Below are 14,621 nucleotides of genomic sequence, written 5' to 3'. Positions count from 1 at the left end.
ATACCACAGCAGTGCGCTGCTGCTTTGGAGAAGGTTGGTTAAGGGCCTGCCCCACTTATGCGAATTTTCAGCGACTGCCGGTACCCGTCATTAGTCGCAGCAGATCGCCGAAAAATTTCAACATGTTGAAAATCCAGCGGCGACCAGAAAAAGGTACGACTCTTTGGGTGACTACTCACGACCATGCAGGCGACAGGTCGCGGGGTGACGCTTGTTTGGTCGTGAGTCGTCGCCCAAAGAGACGTACGGTTTTCTGGTCGCCGCTGGATTTTCAACACGTTGAACATTTTTGGGGCGACCTGCTGTGACTATGACGGGTGCCGGCAAGACGCCAAAAAAAAATGCGTAAGTGGGAAAGGCCCTTTACAGTATCCTGAATAACCAGGTCTGGAACATAGGCACAGAAACGGGCCATTCGGCCCAACCAACCCATTCCAGCAATGAGTTTTCTCTTGGACCTCCTCCTTTTTCTCATCATCTAAACCTGTCAGTCTGATCCACCATTCCCTTTTCCCTCGAGCTTGACCTGCTTGGCCTTTAAGTGCATCCGGACTCCTCGTGCTGACAACTCCTCACGGTAGTGAGCTCCATAGTACCTCTTGCATTCGGATAAAGAAGGTTCTTGTGAATTTTCTGTGGGATTTCTTGGTGACTCCTTGCATTGCCGACCTCTGCTTTCCCTCTTCCCCATGGTGGAAGAGTTGTCTCTGCAACCACGCTGTCAAAATTTTGTGTTGTTTTAAGGACCTTTAAGGACCTGACCCTTGTGAACTAAAGAGAAAAGAGATCCAACCTATTTGGCCTTTATTGAAGTCATATCCTTTCATTTCTGGTATTCTCTTCATAAATATTCTCTGTACCCTGTTCAGTACATCGATATCCATTATGTGCACAAGAAGGAACTGCATCAAAGATGGACACAAAATGCTGGAGTAACTCAGTGGGTCGGGCAGCATCTCTGTGGAGAAAAGAGATAGGTGATGTTTTGGGTCGAGACCCTTCTTCAGACTGAGCCTCGACCCAAAGGGTCTTGACCTAAACCATTGCCTATTCCTTTTCTCCAGAGATGCCGGCCGACCTACTGAGTAACTCCAGCATTTTGTGTGTCTATATCCTCTCGATAATGTTCAGGGTTGTACAATGTACTCAGATATAGACAAAATCAAGGATTGACAAAGGTTTAATCTCACTTTTCAATTGTTAACCCTGGACTTTTGTTATGGTTTCTATTGTGTAACCTTGAGCAATTGATATCCATGTTCCCAAGACACTTTTGTTCCCTTGAGTGTCAAGAAATCTCATTCTACTTCCTTCCAACATGTGCTTCCTCATTTAATTGTGTCAACATGCACCTTGTAGTTTGTCTGAACATTTACAAATCTCCTCCTTCAATGTGAATGTGCGATTCACCTCTACCCCATTGCGGACATTGGATTTTGTCTGTGGAACTGATGCGCTACAATGCTGAGAATGCTGCACTCTGTATCTTTCCGTTTGCTCTACCTATTGTACGCGTTTGAACTGATTGTATTCATGTACGGTATTTCTAACATGCAGAACAAAGACTGAACCATCCTACCACAACTAGAGAGCAGTCAAAGGACTACTATCTACTTCATTGAGACCCTCGGACTATCTTTAATCAGACTCTACTGGCTTTACCTGTACTAAAAGTTATCGCCTTTATCATGTATCTATACACTGTGAATGGCTCGATTGCAATCATATACAGTGCATTCAGAAAGTATTCAGACCCCTTCACTTTTTCCACATTTTGTTACGTTTCAGCCTTATTCTAAAATGGATTACATTCTTTTTTTTTAATCATCAATCTACACACAATACCCCATAATAAAAAAGCAAAAACAGGTGTTTAGAAATTTGCAAAGTAATTAAAAAGAAATAACTGAAATATCACATTTACATAAGTATTCAGACCCTTTACTCAGTACTTTGTTGAGGCACCTATGGCAGCGATTACAGCCTCAATTCTTCTTGGGTATGACGCAACAAGCTTGGCACACCTGTATTTGGGTAATTTCTCCCATTCTTCACTGCAGATCCTCTCAAGCTCTGTCAGGTTGGACGGGGAGCGTCGATACACAGCTATTTTCAGGTCCCTCAAGAGATGTTCGATCGGGTTCAAGTCCGGGCTCTGGCTTGGCCACTCAAGCACATTCACAGACTTATCACAAAGCCACTCCTGCGTTCTCTTGGCTGTGTGCTTAGGGTCGTTGCCCTGTTGGAAGGTGAACCTACGCCCCAGACTGAGGTCCAGAACGCTCTGGAGCAGGTTTTCCTTAAGGATCTCTCTGCACTTTGCTCTGTTCATCTTTCCCTCGATCCTGACTAGTCTCCCAGTTCCTGCCGCTGAAAAACATCCCCACAGCATGATGCTGCCACCACCATGCTTCACCGTAGGTCTGGTATTGGCCAGGTGATGAGCGGTGCCTGGTTTCCTCCAGACGTGACGCTTGGCATTCAAGCCAAAGAGTTCAATCTTGGTTTCATCGGACCAGAGAATCTTGTTTCTCATGCCTTTTGGCAAACTCCAAGCGGGCCTTTTACTGAGGAGTGGCTTCCGTCTGGCCACTCTACCATAAAGGCCTGATTGGTGGAGTGCTGCAGATATAGTTGTCCTTCTGGAAGGTTCTCCCATCTCCACAGAGGAACTCTGGAGCTCTTTCAGAGTGACCATCGGGTTCTTGGTCACCTCCCTGACCAAGGCCCTTCTCCTCTGATTGCTCAGTTTGGCCGGGTGGACAGCTCTATGAAGAGTCCTGGCTGTTCAAAAGTTCTTCCATTTAAGAATGACGGAGGCCACTGTACTCTTCGGGAACTGCAATGCTGCAGAAATTGTTTTATACCCTTCCCCAGATCTGTGTCTCGACATAATCCTGTCTCGGAGGTCTACGGACAATTCCTTTGTATTCATGTCTTGGTTTTTGCTCTGACATGCACTGTCAACTGTGGGACTTTATATAGACAGGTGTGTGCCTTTCCAAATCATGTCCAATCAATTTAATTTCCCACTGGTGGATTCCAATCAAGTTGTAGGAACATCTCAAGGATAATCAATGGAAACAGGATGAACTGAAGCTCAATTTTCAGTGTCATAGCAAAGGGTCTGAATACTTATCTAAATTTGATATTTATTTTTAATTACATTTGCAAAAATTTCTAGACACCTGTTTTCGCTTCTTCATTCTGGGGTATTGTGTGTAGATTGATGAAACAATAAAAATAATTTAATCCATTTTAAAATAAGGCTGTATCGTGACAAAATGTGGAAAAACTGAAGGGGTCTGAATACTTTCTGAATGCACTGTATAGTCTTTCAGCTGACTGGTTATCACGCAACAAAAGCTTTTCACTGTACCTCGGTACACGTGACCATAATAAACCTGAACCCTTCATTTGTTGTCGCCCTTCATTGAAATCCCCCTTCATTTGGTAGCAAGTACAAACTCAGAAATCATGTTCTTATTGTCAGAGGGAGTGCAGTGTAGGTTCACCAGGTTAATTCCCGGGATGGCGGGACTGTTATATGCTGAGAGAATGCAGCAGCTGGGCTTGTACACTCTGGAGTTTAGAAGGATGAGAGGGTATCTCATTGAAACAATATAAGATTGTTAAGGGCTTGGACACACTAGAGGCAGGAAACATGTTACCGATGTTGGGGGAGTCCAGAACCAGGGGCCACAGTTTAAGAATAAGGAGTAAGCCATTTAGAACAGAGATGAGGAAACACTTTTTCTCACAGAGAGTGGTGAGTCTGGAATTCTCTGCCTCAGAGTGCGGTGGAGGCAGGATCTCTGGATGCTTTCAAGAGAGAGCTAGATAGGGCTCTTAAAAATAGCGGAGTCAGGGGATATGGGGAGAAGGCAGGAATGGGGTACTGATTAGGGATGATCAGCCATGATCACATTGAATGGCGTGCTGGCTCGAAGGGCCAAATGGCCTACTCCTGCCCCTATTGTCTATTGTCATTGTCTTATTGATGTAAATTAGACTTGCACCTTTTGCCTCCACAGATGCTGCTCAACCTGTTGAGTTTGTCCAACGTTCTCTTTCTTCCTTTTTTTTAACATCTGCGTGTCTCTAAAATATGTTTTTTTGTTTTGTATTTGTGAATATAAGTGCAATATCTAATTTCTTCTCCAAGGTTTGCCACTGTGAAATACAACCGTGGCAGCAGAAACATCAAGAACCAGTTCATGCATCTGACCAACTACAGCATCAACAAGAAAAGCCGTGACTATGTCAGGTAATGACAGACTGCAGGTGGACACAAGATGCTGCAGTAACTCAGCGGGACAGGCAGCGTCTCTGGAGAGAAGGAATGCGTGACCCTTCTTCAGACTGATGTCAGGGGAGTGGGTGGTAAAGAGATAGAATGTAGACAGAGATATTAAGACTGGTGGGAGAACTGGGAAGAGGGAGGAGATGGAGAGAGAGGGAAAGCAAGGGCTGCTTGAAGTTGGATAAGTCAATGTTGATATCGCTGGGGTGTAAGCTACCCAAGCGATATATAAGAGTTTAAGAAGGAACTGCAGATGCTGGAAAATCGAAGGTAGAAAGAAATGCTGGAGAAACTGAGCGGGTGAGGCAGCATCTATGGGGCGAAGGAAATAGGTGACGTTTCGGGTCGAGACCAGGAAAGGTCGCCTATTTCCTTTGCTCCATAGATGCTGCCTCACCGGCTGAGTTTCTCCAGCATTTTTGTCTACCAAGTGATATATGAGGTGCTGTTCCTCCAATTTGCGCTGGGCCTCACTCTGACAGTGGTGGAGGCCCAGGACAGAAAGATCATACTGGGAATGGAAGGGGCAGTTGAAGTGCTGAGCAACCGGGAGATCAGGTAGGTTTAGGCTGACTGAGCGGAGCGCATGAGGGTCAGTGTGCTACGCGGTGACTGCATTGTGCACTGTTCAGGAAGCATATGGAGGGTGTGGAGAGGGTGCAGAACACATTGGACACACTTGCATTGTTTCCATGGTTGATAGGACACCTGATGGTATATAACATTATGAGAGGCATAGATAGGGTAGACAGTCAGAACCTTTTCCCCAGGGTACAAATGGCAAAGACCGTCCATGCTCTGTGAAAAATTAACTTTCCTCACACCTCTCCCCTTAAACTTTGCCCCTCTCACCTGAAGGTTTGGAAACAGGCTCGTGTGCCAACGAGGGAACGCTAACCCTCAATCCACCCTTTACACTAACACTATGCTTTCTCATCCACTCCCTATGCAATAGGGACAATTTGCAGAGGCCAATTGACCTACAAATCCGCACGTCTATGGAATGTGGGAGGAAACCGGAGCACCCGGAGGAAACCCACATGGTCACAGGGAGAACGTGCCAGCTCCACACAGACAGTACTCGTGGTCAGGATGGAACCCGGGTCTCTGGCGCTGTGATGAACATGAGTTTGAATTGATTGTATTCGTTAATGGCATACCTGTTCTGTTTGGGTAGCGTGCAAAACAAAGCTTTCCACTGTACCTCGGTACACATGACAATCATAAACCTGACCTTAATTAACACAGAACCAATTATCTGATCATCATTGAGGAGGCATTTAGACAGAAACACAAACAACAAGGGAATAGAAGAATGTAGACCATGTGCAGGTTGAATTGCCATCATGTTCAGCATAGACATTGTGGGATGAAACACCTGTCCCTGTGCCGTATTGTTCTATGTTCTATGAATGGGATAGTGCAGGAACAGGCCCTTTGGCCCACAATGTCTGTGCCGACCATAATGCCAAGTTAAACTAATCTCTTCTGCCTGCACGTGACCTATATCTCTCCTTTCCCTGCATATAAGATCATAAGTGATAGGAGTAGAATTAGACCATTCGGCCCATCAAGTCTATTCCACCATTCAATCATGGCTAATCTACCTCTTCCTCCTAACCCCATTTTCCTGCCTTTTCCCCCATAACCTCTAACCCCCATACTAATCAAAAATCTATCTATCTCGGCCTTAAATATATCCACTGACCTGGCCTCCACAGTCTTCTGTGGCAGAGAATTCCACAGATTCACCACCCTCTGACTAAAAGCATTTCTCCTCATCTCCTTCCTAATGGAACATCCTTTAATTCTGAGGCTGTGACCTCTAGTCCTAGACTCCCCCACTAGTGGAAACATCCTCTCCACATCCACTCTATCCAGGCCTTTCACTATTCTGTATGTTTCAATGAGGTCCCCCCTTATTCTAAACTCCAGCGAGTACAGGCCCAGTGCCGACAAACGCTCATTGTATGTTAACCCTGGGATTGTTGTGGTTGTTCTTTCTCCTCCAGCTGTGATGACCCAGAGGTGGAAGACTACGGGAACAAGTGGAGTATGAGTGCCATGCTGCGGTACCTGAAGCAGGAAGGAGTGGACACGGCTGGTGAGTGGCACCTTCATCGTGACGCGGGACCCACCCCGGGACACCAGCTCGCCCAGTGAAAGCTGCACAGATGGACAGCTCAGAGAGGAAGACTTTGCCGCGGTGTTGCTGGGTTCAGGGCTCGGGGTGATGGGTGGGGGGGGGGGGGGGGGAGATTGCTGAGGGTGTGCAGATCCATGTTGGTGGACTGGAGCATGGATCAATAGACAATAGGTGCAGGAGTAGGCCTTTCGGCCCTTCAAGCCATTCAATGTGACCATGGCTGATCATCCACAATCAGTACCGCGTTCCTGCCTTCTCCCCATATCCCCTGTCTCCTCTATCTTTAAGAGCCCTATCAATCTCTCTCTTGAAAGTATCTAGAGAACCGGGCTCCACCGCCCTCTGAGGCAGAGAATTCCACAGACTCACCACTCTCTGTGTGAAAAAGTGTTTCCTCATCTCCGTTCTAAATGGCTTATTCCTTATTCTTAAACTGTGGCCCCTGGCTCTGGACTCCCCCAATATCGGGAACAGCCCTGCAGGTCATGGGGGGTGGGAAGCATTGCCCCGTGGGAGAGAGGACATTCTATCCCAAACAGTAGGTGTGTACAATCTGTCGAGAGACCGGTTCAAGTCTACAACGTCCTGAAGGTGGCAACAGAAGTAGATAGAGTGGTAAAGGAGGTGTATGGTCTGCTTGCCTTCATCGGTCACGCCGTTGTGTACAAGGTTCAGGAAGACATGAGTTAGTTAGTTTATTGTCACGTGTACCGAGGTACAGTGAAACATTTTTGTTGTGTGCTAATCAGTCAGCAGAAAGACAATACATGATTGCTATCTGAATTAGAGTCCGATGAAGGGTCTCGACCCGAAACGTCACCCATTCCTTCTCTGCTGCCTGTCCCGCTGAGTTAATCCAGCATTTTGTGTCTACCACATGATTACAATCGATCCATTTACAGTGTATAAGGGAATAACGTTTAGTGTAAGGTAAAGTCCGATCAAGGATAGTCCGAGGGTCACCAACGAGGTAGATAGTAGTTCAGCATTGCTCTCTGGTTGGGGCAGAATGATTCAGTTGCCTGATAACATTTGCCCGCTTTATAGGACATTGGTCAGGCTGCATGTGGAGTATTGCATGCAGTGCTGGTCACCCTCATTACAGGAAGGATGTGGGGGCTTTGGAGATGGTGCAGAGGAGGTTTACCAGAATGATGCCTGGATTAGAGGGTTTCAGCCACAGGGAGAGGCTGGACAGAGTTGGATTGTTTTCTCTGCTACACTGGAGGTTGCGGGGAGACCTGATAGAAGTTTATAAAATTATGAGAGACATAGATAGAATATATAGATAGAATGGGTGCTTGGAACGTGATGGTGGAGGCAGATATGATAATGGTATGTAAGAGACTATTAGATTAGCACGTGGCTATGCAGGGAATGGAGGGATATGGATCACCTGCAGGCAGATAAGAGTTGGCCCTGACATGATGTTGTGGGCTGAGGGCCTAATGCTGCACTGTTCTGTGTTCATCACTGACCCACTGGTGGCCAGAGATTTTGTGTAGAAGCTGCTGGAAGTCCAGTTCTATCTGTGTCTCCTCTTCCCCTGCAGCTTTGATGTCTCGGATTGAGGACCTCATTATCAAGGCACTCATCTCAGCAGAAATCCACATCGCCGCTGCCACCAAGATGTTCGTGCCTCACAAGGGCAACTGCTTTGGTAAGTCTCCGTGTCACTTGATGGTCAGTCACGCTGACATCGTTCCTCAGAGTACAGAAGGAGGCTGATCATCAAACTTGGGACGTATTCTCTGGAGCGCCAGAGGTTGAGAGATGACCTGATAGATGTCTATAAAATTGTATAGATAGGTAGACTGTCAAGTGTGGAAATGTCAATGAGCAGGGGGCACAGCTTTTAGGTGAGGGGGTCAAAGGTTAAAGGAGATGTGCGGGGTGTTTTTTAAATTCAGAGGGTGGCGGGTGCGTGGAACGCGCTGCCAGGGGCGGTGGTGGAGGCAGATACGATAGTGGTGTTTAAGAGGGTTATAGGTAGGCGCACGGATATGGCGGGGTATGGATCACGTGCAGGCAGAGGAGATAGGTTTAATGGCATCATGCTCAGACATTGTGGGCCGAAGGGTCTAATTCAATGCTGGACTGTTCTAGGGTCATCAAGTGTATGCTGGCTCTGTGTTCACACCCATCAGTTCCATCCCCTACAACCTATTCCCTGTCACATGTCCACTGATTCCCCTGAACTAGGAGAGGTTTACACCAAAGATCCTATAGCGAGCAAGATAGATCACTCGACGAAAAAGACGTAACACGGTCATGGGCAGATTCATGGGTAATTTTAGGCCCCATTTCCGTAACCGGCTTCCGTCTCCGCACCAAAGATTCCATAGCGGAGCAAAGATAACTAGTGCGGAGACGGAAGCCGGTTACGGAAACATCCTCGTAAAAATAAAAATTCTTTGGTAAAAATCTTCTCATTTTCAGAATTTTAATTTATTAACACAAACTGTTCCTCCGCAACGTTGATTACACTGCGAGTCGGGTCGGGTCGGGTTACGGAAATGGATGAAAAAAAGGCCCAAGTTCCGCTCCGTTGCGTACTACACGTCAGCCCATTGCATTTAGAAGGAGTGGTCTATCTTGCTCCGCTATAGGATCTTTGGTTTACACTGATCAGTTACCACAGCCGCACCGCGTTATGCCGCACAGTGCCACTAAGGCATGCAACTTGCTTTTCTTTGGCACTTGAATGATAGTGGTTTTGGAGCAGGTGGGAAGCCATGTTTGGTGCAGAGAGAGATTAAAGATGGCTGTGAATACTCCAGCCAGCTGGCTGGTTGCCAAGGGCCAGTTGCTTTCCATGGGTTCACTCTCAGGAAACCCGATCTGATGTCAGTGATGATGACCCTCGGTTCAGGCGAGCCGAGGCTAATGTATCATTGACCTGTTCTCAACGAGCACAGAACACATTAGACTGGTCGCAGAGGCATGTGTTGTTGCCAGCCATTCAGCCTGACCTTACTCTGTAACTGCTGTGGTGTGCACGCCTTGCCACAATTGGGGAGTGTCCGTGTGGTTATTCTGCCACGATGGTGTGGAATTGTCCCTTGGTTTTGTGAAGCCTATGCTGGTCAGGATCATCCAACTTGAATGTCACGGACTTGCCCTTCACCTAGGAGTGGATGGACCTCATGGTTCATCCATGCTCTCTGCTGAGGGAACGCTTCAAATGAATCCTTTGGCACACATTTACTGATGAATTCTGTGGTGTGCACATTAGCTTGGCTGCAGAGGCCTTGAATATGGGCCAGTTCACCGACTCAAAGCAGTCACGTAATCAAGAGCATATATGGAATGTCGGCCTTTGTTGCAAGGGCTTTGAAGTACAGTCACAGAGTATTGTTACAATTGTACCAGGCATTGGTGAGATCATTCCTGGAGGAGTGTACAGTTCTGATCTTATTATTTACAGAGGGATATACTTGGAAGCGATTCAGAGCAGGTTCACTCAGTTAATATTCGGGATAAAGAGTTGTCTAATACATTTCCTAGACACTTGCCCTAAGGAGCTACGGATGAGCTGAGAATTAATAGTCTCACCAACTCCCCCACACCCACCTGCACAGCCCACCCCCCCACAACCACCACAGTCTACTGCCCCCCCCACCACCCACCTCCACTACCCCCCACCCACCCCCGTCCACTGCCTCCCCCCCACAACCACCCACCTCCACTGCCCCCACCCTCCCCACCTCCACATCCCCCCCAACAACCACCCCTGTCCGCTGCCCCCACCACAACCATCTACCTCCACTGCCCCCGCCCTCCCCACCCGACCCCCATATACCACCAGGCAAGTACACGCGGAAAAAAAACATGGTGATTTAAAAAAAATAAAAATTCGGGATCCCATTGTGACATCATGACCTTGTGTGCTGCTGACGGGCGGGGCAAGTGGAAAAGTTATTTTTGTAGTTTAAAATGTGAATAACTTGTAAAATATTACATCAATTCGAACAAAACTTGCCACAGCACACCCCAGGACAATGGTGAGTAAGGTGGGCCAAATATTGTAGCGCTATCGTGTACCGTTTTGACGTCGTTTCGGGATCACACTCCTCAAGCACACGCATACACATGCGCATACAAACAAACAGGATGAGAGTTTTAGTAATATCTAGATCAAGGGGGACCCGTTGGGTCCCATCCCCTCAACGCGCGGTTGTGGTGGGGGGGCGGCCTGCAGCGTCACACACACACACACACACACACACACACACACACACACACACACACACACACACACACACACACACACACACACACACACACACTACCCCCCACCCCCCCCCACCCCACAAAATATTTACCATTAGGGCGTCGTTTTTTCGAGAAGATGTGATTACACACACGCACGCACGCGCACACACACACAGGCACGCACGCACGATCAGAGTTTTATAATTATAGAGATAACATATAATATATAGATAGGTGGGAATGCGGCTCTGTGGTTAAAGATCAACCATGAGCTTGTTGAATGGGGGAGCAGGTAGAAACGGCCTACTGCAGCTCCGAGTGCTTGTGTTAAGCAGGAGGGTGAGCATGCAAGAGCATCGCTACACGAGGTGTCCGTGCCGTTCCAAGTGGAGCCAGAAAATCACGAGGACGCGGGCGAGATGAAGCCAAGCGACATAGGATGAAAGTCAGTCTTCTGCAAGAATGCACGCCACAGCATTTCGTAAAGGAAAAGTTTAATAAAAGTAAAAATAAATAAATGTGAGGAAAGAAATCCTCTGTCATGTGCTGGTGGAGAGCCAAGCATCAGATGGCTTGCTGTGAATGTCAGACTTCACATCCACTTGCCTCACATGGAAACAAGCTGCCAGGAGTGAGGCTTGCTAACCTTCGCTCATTCTGGGCTCGTGTGACCACCACCACCCCCTGATCCCCTACTCAAAGCTAAACCCCGACCAGGAATTCCTCTCCCCACTTTTCCAGTTTCACTTGCCAGTTTAGTTTGTAAATGACTGTCACGTCCCTTTTAATTTATTTTTGTTTTTATATATTTTATTCATTTGTTTTTGTATCTTGCAATCCAAAACAAAGTGCAGCCCACTCTTTCTGGTGCCAACAACTTTTGCCCCTTCACCAGTAATTATAGAGCACAGGACTCCTTCCCCAGTGTTAGCCTTGCTCCAGTGCAACTGGAGAGCTGAAAGTTAGTTTAACCCATTCACTCCTTGCTTGGACCAGTGGCAGGAGTATGTTTCACTCCACTGTTGGGGGGGGAGTCCAGAACTAGGGGCCACAGTTTAAGAATAAGGGGTTGGCCATTTAGAACGGAGATGAGCAAAAACGTTTTCACCCAGAGAGTTGTGAACCTGTGGGAGTCTCTGCCACAGAAGGCAGTGGAGGCCAATTCACTGGATGTTTTCAAGAGAGAGTTAGATTTAGCTCTTCGGGCTAAAGGAATCAAGGGATATGGGGAGAAAGCAGGAACGGGGTGGTACTTCTTGTTGAATCCACACACAAGATTAGAAGTTGTTCAGCCAGAGCTGAACACACTTCTCGGCATCTGCAGACATTGGTGCGCGTCTTGTCGCTTCTTGTGCTTCTTGTGCCTGGTGGTGGAAAGATTGGTGGAAACAGGGCCGCGACGTGAACACTTTTTCCTTGACCCCAGGGTACTGATTTTGGATAATCAGACATGATCATATTGAATGGCGGTGCTGATTGGAAGGGCCGAATGGCCTACTCCTGCACCTATTTTCTATGTTTCTATTGGTACTTTAAGCCTTGAGAGCAAGAACAGATTAGCCTTATCGAGGTGGAGATGTCAGAGGCAAGATAGCATAGCTTTAAGGTTAGAGGGGCAAGTTTAAAGGAGATGTACAGGGAAAGGTTTTTAAAGTTTTCTACATAGTGTGGTGGGTGCCTGGAACTGGCTACCAAAGGGTGGTGGTGGAGGCAGACACGACTGTGGCATTTACGAGGCTTTGAGGTCGGCACTCGGATGTGCAGGAAATGGAGAGATATGGATGACGTGCAGGCGGAGGAGATTAGTTTAACAGCACCATGTTCAGCATGGATACTGTGGGCCAAAGGGCCTCTTCTGTCCCATGTTTAAATCCAATGTGGCACCAAACATTGTAAAAATAGTGAAAAGAGAAATAAAAGCAGAAAATGCTTCAATAATTAGCCATCCAGGCAGCATCTGTAGAGAGAGAACTGGAGTCAATGTTTCAGGTTGAAGACCCTTCAACAAAATGGGAAGCAAGGAAAGACGGGTTAGTTTTAAATGACAGGGAAGGTGGGAAGAGGGACGGGCAGAACAAAGGGAAGGTCTGTGACAGGGTGAAACATGGTTGTTGTGGATGATGTGGAATATCTTCAGTCATTAGTTACTGGGTGAGAATGCAAACAGAGGCAAACCACGTTGCAAGACACAGGGCTGTGGGACGTGCTAATGGATGGAATATCTCACACACTGGGTATTGGGCTGTGGCGTGGAAAGCTGGGCTGTGGTCATGTGTAACTGAAGAATGCTTCAAGTAGAGGTGTCCTGTTACAGGGAGACGAGGCACTCAGCCCAAGTGCATGTGGTTTCTATTCATTAACTCTGTGCTGGCGGTCACAATCGAGCCAGTGGATTGCTCTGGTAGTGACTGCGGTGGCATTGGCGTGTTCAAGCATGAGGGAAGTGAGCTTTAGTCAGACATGACTGTTCCTGCATCAGCGTTACCTGGGATACAACGTAGAATAGCACAGCAGACGATTCCCCACCCATCTACTGACTTTCTCCAGCACTTTGTGTTCCTTGTGTCTCCATGATAAGATGCTCTTCCTCAAGACATCACCATTAACTTTCCCAAGTTCCCTGGTCTTCATGTCCTTCTCTGTGGTAAAAGTGGGGAGGAACCGTGCCCATTTCCTGCGTTTCTCATGTTTGGGGAGGAGGGAATGACTGGGGCAAAAAATGTCCTTGATTATGTTGGCTCCTCGCCATGCACTTCTCTCTCTCGTTATCTTTTTCTCCTTGGATTCTCAATCTTATCTGCCAGAGTTAATCTCTGCTCCCTTTTTGTTCCCTAATTTAGAGTCATAGAGTGTGATACAGTGTGGAGACAGGCCCTTCGGCCCAGCTTGGCCACGCCGGCCAACAATGTCCCAGCTACACTAGTCCCACCTGCCTGCACTTGATCTGTATCCCCCCAAACTTGTCCTATCTAATATTTCTAATAATAAGAAATGTATTTGTTAAATGCTCCTTAATCGGTTATACTGCTCCAGGGATACGCTTGATTCTAGTGGCCCACACCTGGCCCGTGCCTCCTTTTTCTTCACCAGAGCCTCAGTATTTTGTCATCATCCCAAGTATCTACCTGCCTTCACTCTGACAAGAACATGCAGAGCTTGAACTCTGACTCTCATCCACTTTCCAGCCATCCCTTTACCTACAAACAACCTGCTTCAATCAGCTTTTATAAGTTCCTGCGTAATAGAGCTAGATAGGGCTCTTAAAAATAGTGGAGTCAGGGGATATGGGGATAAGGGAGGAACGGGGTACTGATTGTGGATGATCAGCCATGATCACATTGAATGGCGGTGCTGGCTCGAAGGGCCGAATGGCCTACTCCTGCACCTATTGTCTATTGTCTAATACTATGAAAGTTGGCCTTGCCCCCGTTTAGTACGAGAGGGATATTGGAAGTGGGGAGTTGTGTGTGCTTGTGGTCTTGTAGGTCAGACGCTGGTGAGTCTGCCACACTAGTGCAGGTCTGCAGGTCCCCCTCCAAAGACAAGGAGTCCTGTGGGAGGGTGCGCTTCCCACAACTCAACACGCTGCTCTTTATGTGGTCTGGCCGAGCATCGGCGTAACTGAAGTATGACTTCATCCTCACAGGGGTTCAACTGTCCCCGAGATAAGAGCAACATGTAGTTAACCCTTTCATTGCTCTCGGTGCCGTGGAAGGCTTTCTGCACGCGTACTCAAATTGTTACCCTTCTCCTGAGTTCACAACCTCTCACCATTCACAGAGTCTATTTCTCTTCTATACTTCTCTTCCACCTTGCAGGTTCATAGACAATAGGCGCAAATAGGTGCAGGAGTAGGCCATTCGGCCCTTCGAGCCAGCACCGCCATCCAATGTGATCATGGCTGATCATCCCCAAAGTTCCTGCCTTCTCCCCATATCCCCTGACTACGCTAACTTT

General features: G+C 47.4%; 1 protein-coding gene across 4 annotated transcripts in view; it reads left to right on the top strand.

Moving 5' to 3' along the window:
- ttll5 (tubulin tyrosine ligase like 5) overlaps positions 1 to 14,621 on the top strand; it is a 163,618-nt gene that overhangs the window by 26,091 nt on the left and 122,906 nt on the right. For all 4 annotated transcript variants that reach the window (XM_033027477.1, XM_033027476.1, XM_033027473.1 and 1 more), the window contains exons 10-12: positions 4,166 to 4,267; positions 6,316 to 6,407; positions 8,002 to 8,109. In XM_033027477.1, coding sequence (XP_032883368.1) covers positions 4,166 to 4,267; positions 6,316 to 6,407; positions 8,002 to 8,109 — 302 coding nt within the window. The remainder of the gene's footprint in view (positions 1 to 4,165; positions 4,268 to 6,315; positions 6,408 to 8,001; positions 8,110 to 14,621) is intronic.

Source organism: Amblyraja radiata, chromosome 9 (assembly GCF_010909765.2).
Source record: "Amblyraja radiata isolate CabotCenter1 chromosome 9, sAmbRad1.1.pri, whole genome shotgun sequence".
Classification (NCBI taxonomy): domain Eukaryota; kingdom Metazoa; phylum Chordata; class Chondrichthyes; order Rajiformes; family Rajidae; genus Amblyraja; species Amblyraja radiata.
The sequence above is the reverse complement of the archived record's forward strand: the minus strand, read 5'-3'. Positions and strand labels throughout refer to the sequence as shown.